The 23,786-nt window shown below is 47.7% G+C and overlaps 1 protein-coding gene across 3 annotated transcripts in view; it reads left to right on the plus strand.

The window, feature by feature from the left end:
- Positions 1-23,786, plus strand: part of RAB14 (RAB14, member RAS oncogene family) — a 102,164-nt gene that overhangs the window by 18,201 nt on the left and 60,177 nt on the right. For all 3 annotated transcript variants that reach the window (XM_030207566.1, XM_030207563.1, XM_030207565.1), the window contains one exon: positions 16,757-16,815. In XM_030207566.1, the coding sequence (XP_030063426.1) occupies positions 16,764-16,815 (52 nt within the window). In that variant the 5' untranslated portion in view covers positions 16,757-16,763. The remainder of the gene's footprint in view (positions 1-16,756; positions 16,816-23,786) is intronic.

The following is a 23,786-nucleotide window of genomic DNA, read 5'->3' on the forward strand; positions in this document are numbered from 1 at the left end:
GATGCATCTCCATTCTCAGAGAGTGTGGCCTGTGTATTGGCACTATGATGGGAAGACAGGATTCACAATTTAAGAATGGAGGTTTGTCATCTGCATTTACTTGTGGCCAGCTTGTGTTCATTCTCTCCTTACCTCTTGTGCGTTCAGAAGATGTAGCATTTGTGGTGCTCTCTGAAATGAACCAGTATTTTCTCTACCTCTAGCAGGTGGGTAGGTTGTGCTGTGATGGTGCTTTTGGTCCCTGGCCTAGCTCCCCGCTCTACTAACCACAGCCACACAGTGTGGTCGAGCCTAATGGCTCACAGGTTCACAGCTCTTGTCTGTTCCTGGTTGAGCATGGATCTATGCTCTGCAGCCCCCTAGTTGTACGTTTTAGTGCCACTGTGGGACTTTGCCCAAGGGTGTGGGTCCCCACGTGTTCCCCTGAAGCTCCCAGGTTGAACGCGCACATACAGGGAAACTCCCAGCATTCCATTGCAGGGGATTTCTCTGCTTTCGGCAACTTGAGAGAGCCGGAGAATGGTAGGGCTGTCAGAGTCCAGGGCCAAGGAAGGCCACGATGCATCTGCTGCTGTTTCAGCCAGGGCATGAGGAACTGTGGTCCCAATGCCTTCAGGAATGGCAGCCATTTTGTTCCTTGCACATTTTTGTTCTCCTGCTGTTTCTCAACAGCAGGAAGTTCCTCAGTCCCCATCGGGACTTGGGGTGTCTTTTAGTCCTTTTCACTCCTTTGTGTCCAGCTGGATCCTTTTGGCATCGGAGTTTCCCCCATTTTGATTTAACAGATCCTGTAGCTGGACAGTGGGTTTCTCCCTCCGGTGGGGTCCAGTAGGGATCTCATTCCAGGTTCTATATGGCGGTGGGTGTTTTCAGGGTCCTGGAGCCTCCAGTCCCCTTGGTAAAAGCAGGGGAGACATCGTAGGCTTGGGGTGGTTGGGGTCTTCCAATTCTACCTCCCTTTCGGTCTGACTGCAAAGGGGGGGGGGATGACCCTGATGGGAAACTGGGTTTTTTTTTTGCTTCAGGGTTTACCCTGGTTGGTTCTTTTGGCTCTGCATTTGGACAGTGGGTCCACTCCTTTTGGTGGGGCCTGGCAGGGGCCCCATTTTGGCTTCTAAGTAGTAGATAACAGATTCTAGGTCGAGGGGCCAGGGAGGACTCTGAGGCCTTCCCAGGTTGCCAGTCCCCCAGGGATTCTGTTTCTGAGAATTCCCTGCCTCGGGAATGGAGGACAGGGTACTCGCTTCAGTTCAGTCTTACAGGAGAGAGAAGGGCTGTTTCATCTCATGGATGAAGTCACATGGGTCCTAGCCATGCTAAGCTTTCTATTTCCCCTGTGGGGGATCTGTTGGAGGGGCTTGCAGGGCCTCGGAATCATTTTTTCCCTCCACAGGGCTGCTTCTGCATGATGATGGCAGAGTGGGAGCCCCTTGTTAGACCCCTTTGGACTCTTCAGTCTTGTAGAGAGGGAAGAAGGTATGGCGTTTTTTGTGGTAAATAGGTGGCTAGAGCTCTGCTTGCATGGCTTGCAGCAGATGCCTCTGTCTTCCTAGGTTGTTTACCTGGAGTTGGGTACGGCTTTTGTGGTGGATGCTCTTTATGATTTGTTCCACTTGGCCTTTGACTTAGCTGTTTTGGTAATGGGGTGTTGGTGGTGGTTCTGCTACTGGGTCACAGAGGTGGCATCTAAAAAGCTTTGACTCAGCTGCTAGGGGGTACCAGCTGTTTGCTGAGGACTTGGAGAACTTGGTGTTTGGCAGGTAGTCTTCATCTCCCTGTGCTGAGGCAAAGGGGGCTCTCAGTGTTCTTCAGCCTCCAGGGAGTGCTCCAAGGAAGCAGGCTGCTTCTGGTCCTTTTTGGTGTACTTAGACCCAAGTGGGTGGTCAGAATAGGTCCTTAAAGGCCCCAAGTATGCTGGACTTTCAAATGAGGCCTGATCTTTTGATTTCATGTAGCTGTTTGGCAGTTTTGTTTCTGTGATGAGCTTTGTAAAGCATGTAACTCCAACCATAAAGTGCTACCTGGATTAATGTAGAATTGATGCAAGGAAATGGATCTCTCCTTTTACAGGAGAAGTGGCAGCCAGGACTGGACTTGGGAAACAGTGTGTGAACCACTTAGATATAGGCAGGCCTATAAATTGTGAAAATAAGTTGACCCATGATTTATGTTGTTGGCGACTGGTGGTAAATACTGTGTCTTGTCTTTGGGATCAAAAAAAGTTGGTCACTTATATTACTATGAGAAGTCAGACTAGTCGCCAACAACATAAATCATGTGTCAACTTATTTTCACAACTTATAGACCTGCCTATACCTGCTTAGGCAGGTTCACACACAAGGATTGGTACCGGTACTTTCTGTGGCAAGCGGTCTCACAATCTGAGTGCTATTTGACCAAGCCTGATGCAGATAAGCAAAACATGATTCATAATAATAAAACCTATGTATTTAATATAAACATACAAATATATTTTGGAAAACATTGTCTAAATATTCAGTGATTTTCAATGATTTTTGAGACACTGTGCAAAAGAAAAGTGTAAATTGAGCTGCCTATTAAAGCCAGAAATAAATGAATGTGGTGAATAACACAGCCAAACATATGGAACTCCTGTACTTACAGACATAATCAGATCAACCAAGTAGATAAAAAGATTTTTTTGTTGTTACATCTGTGGTATCTGTTTCCCCCACCACCACCACCACCTATTACCCTTTTCCACTAGATACCCTTAATATTCAAGATATGGAATACCCCAAAGGGCACATGAAGCCATGGGGCGGATTCAGTTCTTATATCCTCCCTTCTAAAAAGAAATTATTGGAGGTACATCTGTCATCTAAGTAGAACTCTGTCCACCCCCTGAAGAGGAATAACTTTAACTCTAATAGGGTGTCTCAGAAAGGAAAAGACTCATTAAGGTCCAGGTTAAAGAGAATTTAAATTCAAACTGCAGGCCCTAGAGGGTAATAATTGAATATACCCATCCCAAGTAGACCGAGAAAAGTATAAATTTTAACAGTTTGTTATGCATCAATTATTGGGTAGTGTCTGAAATGGTTGATTTGGCTGAACTAGAATGTTTCCTGTTACTAATCACCATAAAATGTTAAGTTGCTTTGACACCCTTGTAACAGTGAGACTTCTGTTGCCAAGCATCTTGTGAATTAACACAAAACCCTGCAAGAAAGTCTCTATATAGCATATCATAATGGCACTAACTCCCAGAACTCAAACAGCAACACCTCTTGCTTATGAAAAGATAATCTAAATGTACTGTTGAACCCTAGAATGACATTAGTGGCCTCTCCAGAAAATAAGTCTAGTATATAAAACAGTGGGATGAAGATCAAGGTTTAGATACCACTTTTTCCAGCGACACCTCTTGTGAATGTAAGGAAGTCGTCTTCTTCTATTGACTTAATTCACCCACTTATATTTAAGTTCTTTTGTTCAGGGCCTTAGTGTAAAATCTTGTGACCAACTTTTAACCTTATTTGGAAGGGGCAGGGCAAACTAAAACCAACATTTAAAAAAAACCCAAAACAAAACCCATCTATTAGGAAAACAGAAGAAGTTGGATTATGTAGAAACTGTACATTAACAGAATACCTCATACTGGTCTCTCACAGAAAGCCCTTCAACAAATACAGAATAAGTGACCACCATTTATAATTGGAGACAAAACTGAACTCCTGCTTGGCCCCACCTCACCCTTTTTCTTTGCAGGTGGGAGGGGAGAGCTATGTTAAGGAGCAGACAGACTGTCTCTTCAGTAACAAATGAACCTAGGAGATCAGTAATTATTGGGAATGCCCTAAAATACCAATATACTTCTTACTGAGAAGTGCAGTTTAAAAAAACAAAACAAAAATAGATCAATTTCAACCTCTATAGATCTCTAAATGCTAGCAGAATACGTCACCTGAGAATAGAAAATGTGTAGACTAAAACTGAATTGATAATCTAAGAAACCATACTTCAGATGCAGTGTAGCACTGGGGAAATAAAGCTGTATTTGCTCCTGTATTGTGCAAAACAGTATCAACATGCATATTTTTTCCCAAACTTGACTTGGAAAATTGGACAGCCCACAAAATTCTTTCTTTACGTAAAAGGAAAAACAAGCCAGGATTATAATAAGTATGAAGGAAAATGTGGGGTACAAATGCAATAAATAAGTCTTATTAAGGAGTTTTGAGATTACTCTTCTGCATCTGTGTGCTGTTAGGTTACTTCGCTGGCAGAGACTGAGGCACTCAGGGGTTCTCTCAGGGGTGCTAAACTTGAGTGGCCGAGTCCTCTTCCCCCCCCCCCCCCCCAACCAGTCTCAAGCTTTCCCTGAGTGCCTGTGAGCCCAGGGTGCACTTTGATCTGTTGCTGGCCTCAACCCCTTCAAGGGAAGGATGTTTGCAAAGCCACAGGGAATAGCCACTGTTTCCAAAGAAAAAAAAGGTTGCGCTTAGGAGCGCTGTTTCTTCTTCAGTGGTACAGTGCAGTTTACCCTTCTTTCGTGGCTGTCTTCCTGCAGAGTCTGATCTTCCAGGCCCCCTTTTGTCGAGCATTGCAGAATAGACATCCAGGTGCACTGGGATTCGGTTTTCAGTCAGCGTGTTACTACTACTGCTAATCATTTCTATAGCCCTACTAGACATACACAACGCTGTACATTATATGCAGGTACTTTCTCTGTCCCTAGCGTGCTCACAATTTAAGTTTTTGTACCTGGGGCAATGGAGGGTTAAGTGACTTTCCCAACGTCACAAGGAGATGCAGTGGGGATCAAACCCAGGTTGGCAGGATCAAAGCCCACTGCACTAGCCATTAGGCTACTCCTGTCCTATGCTTCTGTTTGGGTCCCTCCCTTTATTACTACTCTGGTACTTCCCATTAGTCATTCTGAGCTGGTCCCGAGGGACGCTAAGGAAAGAGAAATTAGGTCCTACCTGCTAATTTCCTTTTCTTTAGTCCCTCCAGACCAGCCCAGATCCCTCCCTATGCAGTTTCTGATTCATTCTTGTAGGTCAATTTGTGGTTTTGTTCATTACATTTGCTCTTGTCTCCATGGGGAGCTGTTTGGATTTAAAAAAACAAAAACAAAGGAATTCAAAACAAAATCCAATCAAACAACCGGAATTACCAGTTGTAAATAAGTACCCTACTGGTGTTACTGGCACAGTATGGTGTAGTGGAACTATTTGACTGGTGCCAGTAGTGTTCCTTTGTAGGTGGCTATTATGAGAACCAAGTGGCGCACAGATGTCTGGTTTTCTTTATTTTCCTCATGCTTTGTTACGTGAATGCTCAGACTTTCAGGGGCTGAGCAGGGATTTTATTAGCTCGCTCAAGAATTGGTGTTCAGTCTCCACCTGCTGGTAGGCATACATTACGTTATCAGTCATTCTGGGCCGGTCCAGAGGAACTAAAGGAAAGCAAATGAGCAAATTTCTCCTTTGTGATTGGCAGCCATATGGTGTTCTTGTGATATGGCTTTATTTATTTATTTTACTTATTTGTTACATTTGTATCCCACATTTTCCCACCTATTTTTGCAGGCTCAATGTGGCTTACATAGTACCGAAAAGGCGTTCGCCAATTCAGGTATGAACAAATACGTAATGTTGTGGTAGAATAAGGTTCGTGTGTACAGACACCTTAGAGAATCGGAGAGAGGAAGAGTTATTATATGTCCATTACAAACTTTGGTTTTGTTGTGTTGCAGGATACAGGCATTTAAGTTGGGTCGGTAGGGTATGCCTTTTTGAACGGGTTAGTTTTTAATGATTTCCGGAAGTTTAGGTGATCATAAATTGTTTCCACGGCTTTTGGTAATGCGTTCCATAGTTGTGTGCTTATGTAGGAAAAGCTGGATTTATAGGTTGATTTGTATTTGAGTCCTTTGCAGCTTGGGTAGTGGAGATTTAGGTATGTTCGTGTTGATCCTGTTGTGTTTCTGGTTGGTAGGTCTATGAGGTCTGTTGTATCCTGGGGCTTCGTCGTAGATAATTTTATGAACCAGGGTGCAGATTTTGAAAGCAATACGTTATTTGGGAGCCAGTGCAGTTTTTCTCGGAGGGGTTTGGCGCTTTCGAATCGTGTTTTTCCAAATAAATATAAGCCTGGCTGCCGTGTTTTGAGTGGTCTGAAGTTTCTTTATAATTTGTTCTTTGCATCCTGCATAAATTCCATTGCAGTAGTCTACATGATTGTATCAAGTTGCGAAATGTTTCCCTCTGGAAGAATGGTTTCACACATTTGAGTTTCCACATTGAGGGGAACATTTTTTTGTTGTAGATTTCACTTGGTTCTCTAGTGTGAGGTTACAGTTGTTTGTAACGCTGAGAATTTTCAGGCTGTCTGAGATAGGGAGGGTATAATCTGGGTGTTTGTGGGTTTGTTCGTATTGTATTGTGATGAGAGGATGAGACAGTGTGTTTTTTTCTGTTGAGTTTTAGTTGAAATGCAGGGTAGCGAGTGCCACACTATGGTGTTTTGCTTGATTTATCTTTGCAGCTGAAGTGGGTGATGGGGCAGGGGTGGGTTACAAAGGGACCTTCTGCTGCTTGGACAGATGCATACTGGATTGTTCAGGGAGCATTTTAGCTTATACTTGTGATGTCACTGACAGAATTCAGTTTTCTCTAACTCCACGTGCTAGTGAGAAAGGGGTAACACATTCATGCAGAACAGTATTGCTGACTAAAAAAAAGAGAAAATTATTTGGTAAGACAATTTTTTTTTTGTGTTTGGTTGTTGCTTTCTGAATCTGAAAAGGAGAAAACTGGGGAATCCCAGTGACTATAAGGGTTTGTCAGCATTCTAAATTCACCCTTCTCTGAGGACAAACAAGACAGTGGTATCCTTACATTTGGGTGACATCATCCATTGCTCTATAACTTTGAGGCTTTTGGCAGTGGCCCCACCGTAAATGTGTGAGCATAGGACCCTAAGTCTTTTTTTCACGGAGCCTTGCACTCATCCACACAGTTGCGGTATGGAGTGCTGTGGGGCCTGACCATGACCCATCTAACTATGTTCTTTGCTTACAAATGCAGAAAAGAATACAGAAGGCTCATCAAGCCCACCAGAGGGAACGTTTTGGATTCTCTGAGTCTTGTCCATCGACGTCTGCGTTGGAAGCATTGACCCCAATGGCTGCCAGGGCCTCATCTGACACTGGGGGTGTACTGGCATCGAGGAGATATCCACCTTCCTTGACATCGAGCACCGGTAGCAAGCCTGGGACTGATCTGCACCGATGGCATGAGTGGATTTAATGTTTTTGCCAAGGGACATCGATGCCAAGCATCGGGCAAAGGCCAAGAAGCATTGGTATTAGTCACCATTACACAGTGCCAGGAGCTCCAGAGCATCTGTATCGCCGGCACCCAAGAAGTAGGAATGTTGGAAATATTTGGCCAGGAGTGCATAGATAACTTTTCAAATTGCGTCCAGACTCTCCGCTTAAGGTGTGGGAATGCACAGACTTACAGCTGCGTTTCTCTGACTTTTTGGTTCAGGTGAGGCTAATGGATGTACCTTGTCGGGGAGACTATCTTTTTGGGGACAAGGTGGAACAGGTTGCTGACTTCATAAACAAAAACACACTAATACCATCCAGTGCCTTTCCTGGCGACCTCCTACTGCTTCCTCTTCTGCTAGGAGGTTTTCTGGTAGGCCTCAAAGAAGCACCTATTACACTCAAAGGCGTAAGTTTATTACTTCTGCCCATCCCCATTGGCAAACCATACCCAACACTCTCAGGCCTGTCTGCCCTGACCACAGAAGTTATTGCCTGCTCCCCTACCAAACACGGGGGTGAGCTTTTGACTGGCTCCTGGGGAGTATAGACACAAGTAAAGTATCTGTTCCAGACGAACTACTGGAAGGGGGGAAGTTGAATTTTTACCAAGAAAGGTAGCCCCCTTATAACTCCGACCTGTGGGTATTCCATATAATCCGAGCAGGATACGCTCTCTATTGGCAACAAATATCTCCAGATTGCCCACTAAGAGTGTTTCTTGTCACCGCTCTGCATGAGCAGGTACTAGCTGAGGAACTCTTCTCTTCTCTAGTCCCACTCAGTCAGGGCAGGAAGGTCAGGGATTCTATTCCAGGTACTTCCTTATCACCAAGAAAATGGGAGGATTTTGCCCCATCCTAGACCTAAGGGCCCTGAACAAATATTTGGTCAAAGAGCATCTGAATCATGGCATCCTTTTCCCGATGATTCAGAAAAAACATTTGGCTGTGCTCTCTGGACTTAAAGGATGCGTATACCCATATCAAGATACTTCCAAGTCAAGGGAAGTACTTTGGATTTATAGTAGGGAAGCACCACTTTCAGTACCACATTCTGCCATTTGGCCTCGCATCCTTACTCAGGGTTTTCACCAAATGTCTTGCAGTAGTCGCAGCGTCCCTGCGCAGGCTGGTCAAGAGCACATCGCAGGTGGGTGCTCAAGAATCAGTGTAGAGGACTATTCGGGTGTTAAAGCTGCAAGGGTTTGTAATCAACTACCTAAAGTCCCATTTCCAACCCGTTCAACAGGCGACGTATATCGGGGTCCTGCTAAACACAGTACGGGCTTGAGCCTTCCTTCCTCGGGATCAAGTGACTGCTCTAATGTCAATCACCAACCAGGTTTGTAGCAGCCAGCAGATATCAGCTCAGCATCTGTTTAGATTGCTAGGCCACATGGCCTTTACATTGCATGTCACTCCCTTGGCACATCTCCATTTCAGGAGCGCCCAGTGGACCCTAGCTTCTCAGCGGCATCAGGCTACTAGGAATCTGGATGATGTTATGCCACACCTCAAGAAATCGCTACGCTGTTGGCTAATTTGATCCAGTTTAGTTCAGGGACTACCATTTCAAATTCTTCCGTCCTGAAAATTCTTGATCATAGATTCATCTAACCTGGGCTGGGGGGGGGGGGGGGGGGCTCATATAGATGAGCTCCACACTTCGGGTTTGTTCCTCCTAGGAGCAATCTTTCTGTCAATCTCCTGGAACTCCGAGTGGTAGGATCACTTTAAAGGCTTTCAGAAATTGGTTGATTGATCAAATTATTCTTATTCAAGTGGACAATCAGGTTGCAATGTATTACATAAACAAGCAAGGGGGTGTGGGCTCATACCCCTTGTGTCAGGAAGCAGTTCAGATGTGACAGTGGGCTCTAACTTACAATGTTGTGTTTGGCCACATACCTAGCAGGAAGAGACAATTGTGTGGCAGATGGGCTGAGAAGGGTCATTCAACCACACGAATGGGGTCTCAATATGGGCGTAGCCTGTAAGATTTTCTGAGCATGGGGCACTCCCTCAGTGGGTCTCTTTGTCACTCACCTTAGCAATAAAGTCCCTCAGTACTTGTCCAGATTTGGGTCACACAACAGACTAGCATCGGATACTTTTCACCTGCATTGGGGGAGGGTCTATGTATGCTTATCCTCCCATTCCTCTAGTAGGGAAGACTTGTTTTGAAACTCAAGCAAGATCAGTGAACCGTGATCTTAATAGCACCACACTGGCTAAGGCAGATCTGGTTTCCTCCACTTCCGGAGTTGTCCTCTGAAGAGCAATGGAGATTGGACTGTTTTACAACCCTCATAACACAGAATGAGGGGTTTCTTCTGCATCCCAGCCTCCAGACCCTGACCCTCACGGCCTGAATGTTGAGAATGTACAGTTTGCCTCCTAGCACCAGCCTAAGGGTGTCTCCAGAAGTTTGCTGGCTCCTTTAAGAGTGGTCTTTTAAGTGGAGAAGGTTTGCTGTATGGTGTGAAGGCAAGGCCTTAGGCTCGCTAAATTGTCCTACATAAAAACTGATTGAGTACCTTCTACACAGAGTCTGGTTTAAAAACTGTAAGGGTTCACCTCCCTGCAATTAGGGCTGCTTATGCTCATGTGGAGGATGAATCCATCTCTGTACAGCCTAGAGTTATTAACTTTGAGAGATTTGATATTGACAAAGCCCCCCTGTCAAACCTCCCACAGTGTCTTGGGACATTGTTCTAACTCAGCTGATAAAAGCTCCCTTTGAGCCACTAGATTCCTGTCAGCTGAAGTACATGACCTGGAAAGTCCTGTTTTTGGTGTTTTGGTGGTGGTCACTTCAGCTCGCAGAGTGAATGAACTCAGTGGCATACCAAGGCGGTGGGGCGGTGGTCCGCCCCGGGTGCATGCCGCACGCCTGTTGGCAGAGTCCGCTCGTTCCCTCCCTGCTGCTCCCTCTGCGCAGAACAGGTTACTTCCTGTTCCGGGGCAGAGGGAGCAGCAGGGAACGAACGGACTCGGAACCGACAGGCGCGCGGCACCCCCCCCCCCCCCCCCCAACAGGTAAAAATGCACCCGGGGGGGGGGGGGGGGGGCGCATCGGCGATCCGTCCCGGGTGTCAGCCAGCCTAGGAACGCCACTGAGTGAACTTCAGGCCCTAATAGCTGATCCAGCTTTTACTAAATTTAATTATAGGATGTGTGCAAAGACTGCCCTGTTAAGTTCCTTCCTATGGTAGTGTCGGAGTTCCATCTTAATCAGTCAGCCATTCTGCCAACTTTCTTCCAAAATCACCATGCCCATCCTGGCGAAAGTGCACTGCATACCTTAGACTGCAAGTGAGCCTTAGCCTTCTATCTGGTGTTGACTAAAGCCCACATAGTCCATTCAGCTTTTTATTTCTTTTGATCCCATCATGATGGGCGTAGCCATCAGTAAGTGCACCTATCCAGTTGGCTAGCAGATTGCATCTCCACTTACACCCAGTCTAGGCTTGTAGGATCAGGTCACGGTTCATAATATCAGAGCCATGGCTCTGTCAGTAGCCCAACCTCATTTGAGGAGATTGACAAGGCTGCAATGTGGTCTTCACACATTCACATCTCATTGCTGTCTCTAGCAAGGTACCCAATATGACAGTTTGGTCAGACTATCCTGCAGAATTTGTTTAGTGTCTGAAATCCAATTACACCCTCCTAGGGCCAATTAAGTTCGTCTGCACCTCCACACCAGTTTTCAGTTTGTTTTGAGGTTAATTGGTTCAGAATATTTTCGCTGTTGTGAGACTTATTCTCCTACTACAGTTTTCGGTTAGCCTGGTAGCCAGATGCAAAGATACTTCTGTCCTTATCCTCAGAGAAAGCGAAGGTACTTAACTGTAGCAGGTGTTCTCCAAGTACAGCAGGACAGGTATCCTTACAACCCTCCCACCTCCCCTAGGAGATAAATTCTTTTTAAGCTGTTATAAGTTACCAAGGGCCCCGCCTGTGTTCATGCACTGGGCAGGAAGGCACTCATGCATGTGCAGTGGGGCTACTGCCAAAAGCCTCTTCCTTGTCATCAAGCAGATGAAGCCATTACGTATGGGTTGTGTCCATCAACCAGCAGGGGGAGATAGAGAGCACTCAAATTTCACAGTGCCACATGGTCAGCTAGCTCCACTGCCTCTTCAGTATCCTGTATCTCCCCAAGCAGGGTGGTTGCAGCTTGATCAAGCTCCTTAAAAAATCTGCCTGGGGGTGGTTCCTGGCTTGCCAGTTGTTAGCCGGGGTTAGAGGCTATAGCAGCTTCACTTTAAAGGCACATAGGTTAGCCCTTTCCCTGCCTTACCCATCCCCCCAGTGGATGTGAGCACATTAGTTTCACTTTGCCCTGCTCTTTCCCACTCTATACTTGGTGGATGCAGGCACATAGGTTCGCCTTTCCCTGCCCTTCCCACTGTTCTGTACCTCCGGAGTTGATTTGATTGCCTCTTTTGCTGTTTTCTCTACTTTCCTCACAGCGTTAAAAAAAAAAAGCAAGAGGTTTTCTTCAGTTTCTACAGCGTGACCGGAGCTTGTATACTCGGTCCAGTGAGGTAAGAGTGTTTTCTGACTCCGGGGAGGGCCCGCGATCAGGACGTTTTTGGCGCGAAGCCGCCATTTTGAATTTTCCGCCACTTTTTCAGAGATGGCTGCAGAGAGTGTTAAGCGCTGGTCCAAGTGTGGCAAGCGCATATCAGCAGCGGGGCTCTGTAAAACGTGCTGTTCAGGCGTAAGAGCCGGGCCCGAGCATGGCGAGCGATGATTTTTCCCGCTCGATGGAGCTGGCAGTGGGCGCCATTTTGAAAGCACCACATGGTGCGACCCCCGCTGAGGCGGAGGGTCTGGAGACCGGAGGGGGCCCTCGAATTGAGACTGGCCAAAGAGCTACTAGCCCTGGACTGGAACCGGGTGCCCAGGGCGAGTTTTCTCCCCTGATTTTGTATTATTGCTTCATAATGCATATATGCTTAAAAGAACTCAGCCACAGGGGTTTTCTACGGCCCCCCTTACTGCCCCTCTGGTGGATGCGGACCTCCGATAGATGCTAGTGGAGGCTCCCCTTCCTTTACCTCTGGTACCGAACCTGTTGTCGCAGGGACCAGTGGCCATGGAGGACGCCTGCTGTTTTGGTCTTACGGCATGGCTATTGAGAGGGTGCAATTGAGAGGCAAAGGCTATTCTAATAATGTTATTTCCATTCTCCTGCAGGCCAGCAAGCGGTCCACTTCCGTGGCTTATGCCAGGATCTGGCGCCAGTTTGAGGCTTGGTGTGTTTCAAAAGCGATCACACCCACGCGGGCTCCAGTCTCGCCGATTCTGGACTTTTTGCAGGATGGTGTATAAAAAGGCTTGGCTTATAATTCCCTGCGGGTGCAAGTGGCAGCATTGGCCTCTCTTCATGGTAAGGTTGCAGGCGTGTCTTTAGCTGCTCATCCAGATGTGGCACGGTTTCTTAGAGGGGTGCTTCGGCTCCGTCCTCCCGTGCGAGCACCTTGTCCAGCTTGGAACCTGGGGCTAGTTTTGAAGGCTCTGCAGGATTCTCTTTTTTAGCCGCTATGGGGAGCTTCAGAGAAAGATTTGACACTGAAGGCCGTTTTTCTTGTGGCCATTACTTCGGCGAGACGGGTGTCAGAACTGCAGGCGCTGTCCTGTCGAGACCCATTTCTGCAATTTTCAGAGTCCGGGGTCACGGTTCGTACCGTGCCTTCCTTCATGCCTAAGGTGGTTTCAGCGTTTCACCTAAACCAGCCTATTTTTCTACCCTCTTTTATTAAGGAGGATTTTCCAGAATCCTTTGGGCAGTTGCACCTGTTGGACGTGCGCAGGACTCTGTTGCAGTATCTGCGAGTTACTAATTCTTTCAGGACCTCTGATCATTTGTTTGTTTTACTATCAGGTTCTCGCAGAGGGTCTCCAGCGTCTAAAGCCACTATTGCCCGCTGGCTCAAAGAAGCTATCTTTTCAGCTTATCTGCTTGCCGGCCGGCCTCCGCCTGTAGCCTTTAAGGCACATTCTACCAGAGCGATTTCTTCCTCTTGGGCTGAAACTGGAGCACTCTCTCTTCATGAGATTTGCAGTGCAGCAACATGGGCTTCGAAGCTCTCATTTGCCCGACATTACAGGCTGGATGTGGCTGCTAGGAGGGATGCGTGTTTTGGAGCACAAGTGCTAGCGCGTGGTGTGACTTGTTCCCACCCTATATAGGGGTTGCTTTGATACATCCCATACGTAATGGCTTCATCTGCTTGATGACAAGGAAGGGAAAATTAGGTTCTTACCTTGGTAATTTTCTTTCCTTTAGTCATAGCAGATGAAGCCATGAGCCCTCCCTGTATGATTGTATGCTGTGAATCTGTTTCAGGTTCTGTTCTTGTTTCCTGAAGTTCTAATCCTTCCTTGGGAGAAAGTTGGAAAACAGTCTTCAGGATTCTTGTTCACTTATAGGAGGATGAGTTCATTCCCTCCAGGAGGATGTGTGTATTCCCTCCATAAATACAAAGAGGAGGATGAGTTTATTCCCTCCAGGAGGATATGTTTATTCCCTCCTTTTGAGTTCATGCCCTTGTTATGGGGCCATCGTTCGCTGTGAGGAAAGTTCATGTTATTCCCATTGCGGTTTGTTATACTGCTTTGGAAGCTTCAAATACTGAAGAGGCAGTGGAGCTAGCTGACCATGTGGCACTGTGAAATTTGAGTGCTCTCTATCTCCCCCTGCTGGTTGATGGACACAACCCCTACGTAATGGCTTCTTCCTTATCATCAAGCAGATGAAGCCATTACGTAGGGGTTATGTCCATCAACCAGCAGGGGAGATAGAGAGCACTCAAACTTTCACAGTGCCCTCTTGGCCAGCTAGCTCCACTGCCTCTTCAGTATTCTCTATCTCCCCTAGCAGGGTGGCTGCAGCTTGTTCGAGCTCCAGAAAAATCTGCCGGGAGGTGGTTCCTGGCTTGCCAGTTGTTAACCGGGGTGTTGGAGGCTATAGCAGCTTCACTTTAAAGGCACATAGGTTAGCCCTTTCCCTGCCTTACCCATACCTCTGTGGATGTGGACATATTGCCTTGCTTTCCCTGTCCTTACCCACCAACAGTGGATGCAGGCATATAGGTTCGCCCTTTCCCTGCCTTTCCCACTCATCTGAGCCTCCGGAGTCTTCAATACCTCTGCTTTCCTCACAGCTTAAAAAAAAAAAAAAAGTTGCGTCGCATTTTTAAACGCAGAGACGCTGGAACAGAGGTTTTTGACCTGATTTTCAGCAGGGTCGTAGTTGTACACTAGATCCTTTGAGGTAAGAGTGTTTTCCAACTCCTCCGGGGTGGGCCCGCGATCGGGGCGATTTTGGCGCGAAACCGCCATCTTGGATTTTACCGCCGTTTTTCGGCGATGGCTGCGGACAATGTAAAGCGCTGTTCCACTTGTGGCAAGCGCAAATCAGCAGCAGGGCTCTGTAAATCGTGCTGTACTGGCGTAGGAGCCGGCCCGAGCATGGCGAGCGATGTTTCTTCCCGCTCTGAGCTGGCAGCGGGCTCCATTTTGCTTACACCACATGGTGCGGCCTCCGTGGACACGGAGAGACCTGAGCCGGGTGGGGCACCTCGAGATGAGGTTATTTCAGGAGTGGCTAGCACCAGACAGGATTTGGGTGCCCAGGGTGAGATTTTCTCCCCGGATTTTGTGCTTTTGCTGCATAAAGCATACATGATGAAAAGAGCCCTTCCTCAAGGGTGGCCTGAGGCTCCTCTGCTTGCCCCCCCCCGATGGATTCTGGCCTGGGACTGCCCAGTGAGGCTTTTTTCCCGGATGCTTGGCCTAAAGATAAGCGCAGAAGGGTTAATTCCCCTTCAGATTGTGGTGCACCTTTTTCCCCCCCCGTGGTCGGGGTGTGAGGATTCGGAGAACTCTGACAGACATTCTTGGTCTGAGGAACCAGAGTCAGGTGCGGATTTACCACAGGATCTGGTTGATCCCTCCGCGGTGAGGATTTTCCACCGTGATGAGCTGCCAGCGCTTATTTCAGATACCCTGCAGGCCCTCTTGATTGAAGATCCTGACAGTGGCATGGCCTCCTCGGGTAATCCCAGGATGGCTAGTACCAAGAAAGCTGCTCGGGCCTTCCCTTTGCATGACTCCATCTTAGAGCTTGTTTCGGCTCAGTGGGCTGACCCCGAGGGACCTTTGAGATATCCGGTTCTCGCAGAGGGTCTCCAGCGTCTAAAGCCACTATTGCCCGCTGGCTCAAAGAAACTATCTTTTCAGCTTATCTGCTGGCCGGCAGGGTTCCGCCTGTAGCCTTTAAGGCACATTCTACTGGAGCGATTTCTTCCTCTTGGGCTGAAACTGGAGCACTCTCTCTTCAAGAGATATGCAGTGCAGCAACATGGGCTTCTAAAGCTCTCCTTTGCCCGACATTACAGGCTGGATGTGGCTGCCAGGAGGGATGCGCGTTTTGGTGCACAAGTGCTAGCGCGTGGTGTGGCTTGTTCCCACCCTATCTAGGGATTGCTTTGTTACATCCCATACGTAATGGCTTCATCTGCTTGATGACAAGGAAGGGAAAATTAGGTTCTTACCTTGGTAATTTTCTTTCCTTTAGTCATAGCAGATGAAGCCATGAGCCCTCCCTGTATGATTGTCTGTATGCTGTGAATCTGTTTTTCAGGTTCTGTTCTAATTTCCTGAAGTTCCTTCCTTGGGAGAAAGTTGGAAAACAATCTTCAGGATTCATGTTCAGTTTAAATTTAGGAGGATGTGTTCATTCCCTCCAGGAGGCGTGTGTGTTCCCCTCCAGTTCTATAAATAGGAGGATGAGTTCATTCCCTCCAGTGTGTTGGGAGGATGTGTGATTCCCTCCAGGAGGTGCGTGTGTTCCCCTCCACTTATACAATAAGGAGGATGAGTTTATTCCCTCCAGGAGGATGTGCATTCCCTCCTTTATGAGTTCATGCCCTTGTGATGGGCCATCGTTCGCTGTGAGGAAAGCTCTTGTGATTCCCATTGCGGTTTGCCATACTGCTTTGGAAGCTTCAAATACTGAAGAGGCAGTGGAGCTAGCTGGCCAAGAGGGCACTGTGAAAGTTTGAGTGCTCTCTATCTCCCCTGCTGGTTGATGGACATAACCCATACATAATGGCTTCATCTGCTATGACTAAAGGAAAGAAAATTACCAAGGTAAGAACCTAATTTTCCCATCTGCTATGACTAAAGGAAAGAAAATTACCAAGGTAAGAACCTAATTTTCCCTTAACACAGTTCTGGGTAGCTTCCCCACCCCAGGCTCCATCAGATTATGTCTCCCGGATGTAAGAATACCTGTCCTGTCCTCGGAGAACACTTGCTGCAGGTAAGTAACTTCGCTTTACTGGCGAGTTGTTAAAACATTGTATGCACCTATAACTTTGTGTCCTTTACAACTGTTTGCTATTCTAACAAACTTCCTGTTTTTTTCTTTTAGTGCCACAATGGCTACTGCACCTTACAACTACTCTTACATCTTTAAGTACATCATAATTGGTAAGTTTCATTCTAATATACTGTGTATTACCAGATTATAACTGCTTTTATTACCTTGACCATCATTTAGCTGGTTACCAACTTGGGAATAGAGGTTTTATAATTAGCTGTTATGTTTTGTCTGAAATTGATAGAAATTATGGTTGTTAAAAAATCACACTTTATAAGTTCATGCTCGTTAAAAAAAAAAATGGATGCTGTATGAAAACATCGCTTTTTCATATTTCACTTTATTTAAAATTATATATTTAAAAACATCTAAGCGGTTTACAGTCTAAATAAAATTAATGAGGCAAGTGGAAGAGATGGAAGTAGAGACCTAAGGCACAATTTCCTGTTTATAAGAGGATAGAGAAATAGGTTGAAAGTATTTTTGACCACTCAAATTGAGTTAAAGATTTCACCGTAATCAGGATCAGTTCTGTATCTTCTCCGAGAACAAGCAGGCTGCTTGTTCTCACGATTGGGTGACATCCATGGCAGCCCAGAAACGGAAATCTTCCTAGCAATAAAAAGTTTGCTAGAGCCTTCGAGCGCACGGGCATCTTCCCGCCCATCGCGCGAGAGTCCCGCTTCAGTTCTTTTTTTCTCCACGGTAAGGGAGTAACTGCTTGCGGTCTTCGTTCGCCCTGAAAGAGCCTTCGTGTATTTTTTTCAGTTTTTCGTTTCCCTTTCTCTCATTTTCTTTTTCTTTTACGTTGTATTCCTTAAATTAAAAAAAAAGAAAAAGACCCTTATTTCTAAGTTTTGGTCCTTGTAAGTTTTATTTCGCTCCCGTCCGCGCTTCTCTCATTTTTGTGCTTTTTATTGACACCATCGAGAATTTTGATTTAGCCGCCGCTATTTTTCCGTCCATGTCATTGAGGTCGCCCAGTGGCTTCAAGAAGTGTACTCGGTGCAACCTGGCGATCTCAGGTACTGACCCTCATGCGTGGTGTCTTCAGTGCCTTGGGCCCGACCATTGCCCAGACACATGTAAGTTGTGTCTCAGCTTGAAAAAGCGGACACAGGAGTCAAGACAATTTCTTCGGGATCATCTTTTCGGAACTTCGCCCAGTTCTTCGGCGTCGATATCGGCACCGGAGATGGCATCGACCTCAGGAGCGCAGGTAATGGCTGTCCGGAGACCACACGCTGGGAGCAGTGAGCCATCGAGTGGGTCTCCACTTGCCTCGAAGACTCCTGCTGTGCAGGCCCCACGGGACCGACCACTCTCGGACCCGACCCCGAGGAGGCGTGTGGATTCCACGTCTTCCTCGTCGGTACCGAGGAGTATCGATGACTTGCATCGGTCACCTAAGCATGGTACCGGGAGCTCCGGGGCGTTGAAGGATTCGGCACCCATGAAGTGCCGACGCCGGGAGGAGCGCTCACCCTCCATTCAGGAGGTGTCGGTGCGTCTGTCTTCAGACAGCCTGGTACCACCTCCTCAACCTCAACAGATTCTGGACCCGGTTCCTGCACCGACCCTGCAGCCTTGCTCGACAGCGACTCTGGACAAGTGCATCCAAGCCATTCTCCCAGGTTTGCTTGGAAGGGTTGCTGCGTCAGTCTGTTCCCGTGCCGGGGGTGCTTGCGCCTTCGGCACCATTGATGGAAGCGGCAGCTGGCTGAGGCCCCGTGGTGAGGTCTCCGACGATATCGGCTGCCACCCAGATCGACTCCCCGTCAACATCGATGGAGGGAGCTTCATCGCTGCCGGCATGGCAGTCGACTTCTCGGCACCGCCATCAGGGGCATGGTTCCTCGGTGTCGAGACGGGCCCGGTTTCGGACTGCAGTTCAAGAACTCTTGTCCGATACCAAGGAGGATGCCTTGTGGGATGAGGGAGAAGATCCCAGATATTTCTCTTCCGAGGAGTCTTGTGGTCTTCCCTCTGATCCTACTCCTTCGCCAGAAAGGAAGCTTTCTCCTCCGGAGAGTCTTTCTTTCTCTACCTTTGTCCGGGAAATGTCTGTGGCTATTCCCTTCCCTGTGGTAACTGAGGAGGAGCCCGGGACTGAGATGCTCGAAGTCCTTGACTATCCTTCGCCACCTACGGAATCGTCCACTGTTCCCCTTCATAATGTCCTTAAAGGGACACTGCTGAGGAACTGGAGGAAACCACTAACTAACCCCACCATCCCTAAAAAAAGCTGAATCCCAATATCGGATTCATGGAGAACCTGAGTTGATGAAGTCGCAGTTACCTCACAATTCTATGGTTGTGGATTCCGCTCTCAAGAGGGCCAGGAATACTAGAGATTTCGCCTCGGCGCCCCCGGGGCCGGAATCTAGGACTCTTGACTCGTTTGGGAGAAAGGCCTATCAGTCCTCTATTCTCGTGTCCAAGATTCAGTCATACCAGCTCTACACGAGCATTCACATGGGGAACAATGTAAAGCAACTGGCGGACTTGGTGGACAAGCTCCCTGTGGAACACGCCAGGCCTTTTCAGGAGGTGGTCAGGCAGCTGAAGGCGTGTCGTAAATTCCTGTCCAGGGGTGCTTACGACTCTTTTGATGTTGCATCCAGAGCCGCTGCTCAGGGTATAGTGATGCGCAGACTCTCATGGCTGCGTGCCTCTGACCTGGACAATTGAGTCCAGCAGCGGCTTGCGGATGTTCCTTGCTGGGGGGTGTGTGTGTGTGGGGGGGGGTAATATTTTTGGCAAGGAAGTCGAGCAGGTGGGAAACCGCTATGGACAATCTCTCCCGCCGGGTGCCTTCAGCTTCTACTTCATCAGGTAGACGTTTTTTCCGGGGAAGGAGTGCTCCCTATGCCTACAATAGGCGTAGGTACAATCCTCCTTCCCGACAGCCTTCTCAGGTTCTGCCCCAGCGTTCTCGTTCGCGTCAACAGCGTGCGCCTAGACAGGCCCCTGCAGCTCCCCAGCAAAAGCAAGGGACGGGCTTTTGACTGGCTCCAGCTGAGCATAGCCGCTATCAAAGTGTCCGTGCCGGACGATCTACCGGTCGGAGGGAGGTTAAAATTTTTTCACCAAAGGTGGCCTCTTGTAACCTCTGATCGGTGGGTTCTCCAAATAGGATACTTCTTCAATTTGATCTCCAAACCTCCAAATTGCCCATCGGGAGCTCAGTCCTTCAGCTTCCAGCACAAGCAGGTACTTGCAAAGGAACTCTCCGCCCTTCTCAGCGCCAATGCGGTCGAGCCCGTTCCACCAGGGCAGGAAGGGCTGGGATTCTATTCCAGGTGCTTCCTTGTGCAAAACAAAACGTAGGCCCTAAACAAATACCTGGTCCGAGAAAAGTACAGGATGGTTTCCCTGGGCACCCTTCTCCCCATGATTCAGCAAAACGATTGGCTATGCTCTCTGGACTTAAAGGACGCTTATACACACATCCCGATACTTCCAGCTCACAGGAAGTATCTGCGATTTTGTCTGGGAGCGCAGCACTTCCAGTATTGTGTGCTGCCCTTTCGTCTCGCCTCTGCGCCCAGCGTGTTAGCAAAATGCCTGGCAGTTGTTGCAACGTCGCTACGCAGACTGGGAGTGCATGTGCTCCCTTATCTCGACGATTGGCTGGTGAAGAACACCTCTGAGGCAGGAGCTCTACAGTCCATGCAGTTGACTATTCAACTGCTGGAGCTACTCGGGTTTGTTATAAATTACCCCAAGTCCCATCTTCTTCCTGTTCAAAGACTGGAATTTATTGGAGTTCTGCTGGATTCACTAGACGGCTCGCGCCTATCTCCCCGAGATGAGAGCAGACAATCCTCTGTCTCTAGTTTCCATGGCCAGAGTGTCTCAGCGGATCACAGCTCGGCAGATGTTGAGACTTCTGGGCCATATGGTCTCCACAGTTCATGTGGCACCCATGGCCCGTCTTAACATGAGATCTGCTCAATGGACCCTAGCTTCCCAGTGGTATCAAGCTGTAGGGAATCTAGAGGATGCGATCCAGCTGTCCACCGAATTTCACAATTCCCTTCAGTGGTGGACAATTCTATCCAATTTGACCTTGGGACGTCCTTTTCAAATTCCTCAGCCTCAAAAAGTGCTGACAACTGATGCATCCCTTCTGGGGTGGGGAGCTCATGTAGATGGGCTTCACGCTCAAGGAGCTATGTCCCTCCAGGAATCAGATCTTCAGATCAATCTTCTAGAGTTGCGAGTGGTCTGGAATATTCTAAAGGCTTTCAGAGATCGGCTGTCCAATCAAATTATTCAAATTCAGACAATCAGGTTGCCATGTACTACATCAACAAGCAGGAGGGCACTGGATCTTGCCCCCTGTATCGGGAAGCTGTTCAGATGTGGCTTTGGGCTCGCCGTCACGGCATGTTTCTCCAAGCCACATATGTGGCAGGCATAAACAACAGTCTGGCCGACAGGTTGAGCAGGATCATGTAAACTCACGAGTGGTCGCTCAACTTGGGCATAGTGCGCAAGATCTTTCAAGCGTGGGACACCCCCTTGGTGGATCTTTTCATAAGTACATAAGTACATAAGTAGTGCCATACTGGGAAAGACCAAAGGTCCATCTAGCCCAGCATCCTGTCACCGACAGTGGCCAATCCAGGTCAAGGGCACCTGGCACGCTCCCCAAACGTAAAAACATTCCAGACAAGTTATACCTAAAAATGCGGAATTTTTCCAAGTCCATTTAATAGCGGTCTATGGACTTGTCCTTTAGGAATCTATCTAACCCCTTTTTAAACTCCGTCAAGCTAACCGCCCGTACCACGTTCTCCGGCAACGAATTCCAGAGTCTAATTACACGTTGGGTGAAGAAAAATTTTCTCCGATTCGTTTTAAATTTACCACACTGTAGCTTCAACTCATGCCCTCTAGTCCTAGTATTTTTGGATAGCGTGAACAGTCGCTTCACATCCACCCGATCCATTCCACTCATTATTTTATACACTTCTATCATATCTCCCCTCAGCCGTCTCTTCTCCAAGCTGAAAAGCCCTAGCCTTCTCAGCCTCTCTTCGTAGGAAAGTCGTCCCATCCCCACTATCATTTTCGTCGCCCTTCGCTGTACCTTTTCCAATTCTACTATATCTTTTTTGAGATACGGAGACCAGTACTGAACACAATACTCCAGGTGCGGTCGCACCATGGAGCGATACAACGGCATTATAACATCCGCACACCTGGACTCCATACCCTTCCTAATAACACCCAACATTCTATTCGCTTTCCTAGCCGCAGCAGCACACTGAGCAGAAGGTTTCAGAGTATCATCGACGACGACACCCAGATCCCTTTCTTGATCCGTAACTCCTAACGCGGAACCTTGCAAGACGTAGCTATAATTCGGGTTCCTCTTACCCACATGCATCACTTTGCACTTGTCAACATTGAACTTCATCTGCCACTTGCACGCCCATTCTCCCAGTCTCGCAAGGTCCTCCTGTAATCGTTCACATTCCTCCTGCGACTTGACGACCCTGAATAATTTTGTGTCATCGGCGAATTTAATTACCTCACTAGTTATTCCCATCTCTAGGTCATTTATAAATACATTAAAAAGCAACGGACCCAGCACAGACCCCTGCGGGACCCCACTAACTACCCTCCTCCACTGAGAATACTGGCCACGCAATCCTACTCTCTGCTTCCTATCTTTCAACCAGTTCTTAATCCATAATAATACCCTACCTCCGATTCCATGACTCTGCAATTTCTTCAGGAGTCTTTCGTGCGGCACTTTGCCAAACGCCTTCTGAAAATCCAGATATACAATATCAACCGGCTCCCCATTGTCCACATGTTTGCTTACCCCCTCAAAAAAATGCATTAGATTGGTGAGGCAAGACTTCCCTTCACTAAATCCGTGCTGACTTTGTCTCATCAGTCCACTCAGATAAATCACAAAGTCCCTCAGTTCTGTTCCAGGCTTCAGGCCCAAGACAGACTAGCATCAGATGCTTTTCTCCTTCATTGGGGTAAGGGCCTTCTATATGCATATCCTCCCATACTGATGGGGAAGACTTTACTGAAACTCAGGCAAGACCGCGCAACCATGATTCTGATTGCTCCTTTTTGGCCGCGTCAGATTTGGATTTGGTTCCCTCTTCTGGAGTTGTTCTCTGAAGAACCGTGGAGATTGGAGTGTTTTCCAACCCTCATTACTCAGAACGAGGGGGCGCTTCTACATCCCAGCCTCCAGTCTCTGGCTCTCACCGCCTGGGTGTTGAGAGCGTAGACTTCGCCTCCATGGATCTCTCTGAGGGTGTCTCCCGAGTTGCTTGCTTCCAGAAAAGATTCCACAAAGAGGTGTTACTCTTTTAAATGGAGGAGGTTTGCAGTCTGGTGTGACAGCAAGGCCCTAGATCCTCGCTCTTGTCCTATACAGACCCTGTTTTGAATACCTTCTACACCTGTCAGTCTGGTCTCAAGACCAACTCCGTAAGAGTTCACCTTAGTGCAATTAGTGTTTTTCATTATCGTGTAGAGGGTAAGCCTATCTCTGGACAGCCTTTAGTTCGATTCATGAGAGGTTTGCTTTTGTCAAAGCCCCCTGTCAAACCTCCACCAGTGTCATGGGATCTCAACATCCTCACCCAGCTGATGAAGCGCTCTTTTGAGCCTCTGAATTCTGCCAAATGAAGTACTTGACCTGGAAGGTCGTTTTCTTGGTGGCGGTTACTTCAGCTCGTAGGGTCAGTGATCTTCAAGCCTTGGTAGTACATACTCCTTATCTCAAGTTTCATCACAACAGAGTAGTCCTCCGCATTCAGCCTAAGTTCTTGCCAAAGATGGTGTCTGAGTTCCATCTGAACCAGTCAATTGTCTTGCCAACATTTTTTCCCCGTCCTCATACCCGCCCTGCTGAACGTCAGTAGCATACATTGGACTGCAAGAGAGCATTGGCCTTTTATGTGGAGCGGACAAGCCCCTTCAGACAGTCCGCCCAAATGTTTGTTTCTTTCGATCCCAACAGAAGGGGAGTTGCTGTTGGGAAATGCACAATTTCAAATTGGCTTGCAGATTGCATTTCCTTCACTTATACCCAAGCTGG

Source organism: Microcaecilia unicolor, chromosome 6 (genome assembly GCF_901765095.1).
Source record: "Microcaecilia unicolor chromosome 6, aMicUni1.1, whole genome shotgun sequence".
Lineage (NCBI taxonomy): Eukaryota > Metazoa > Chordata > Amphibia > Gymnophiona > Siphonopidae > Microcaecilia > Microcaecilia unicolor.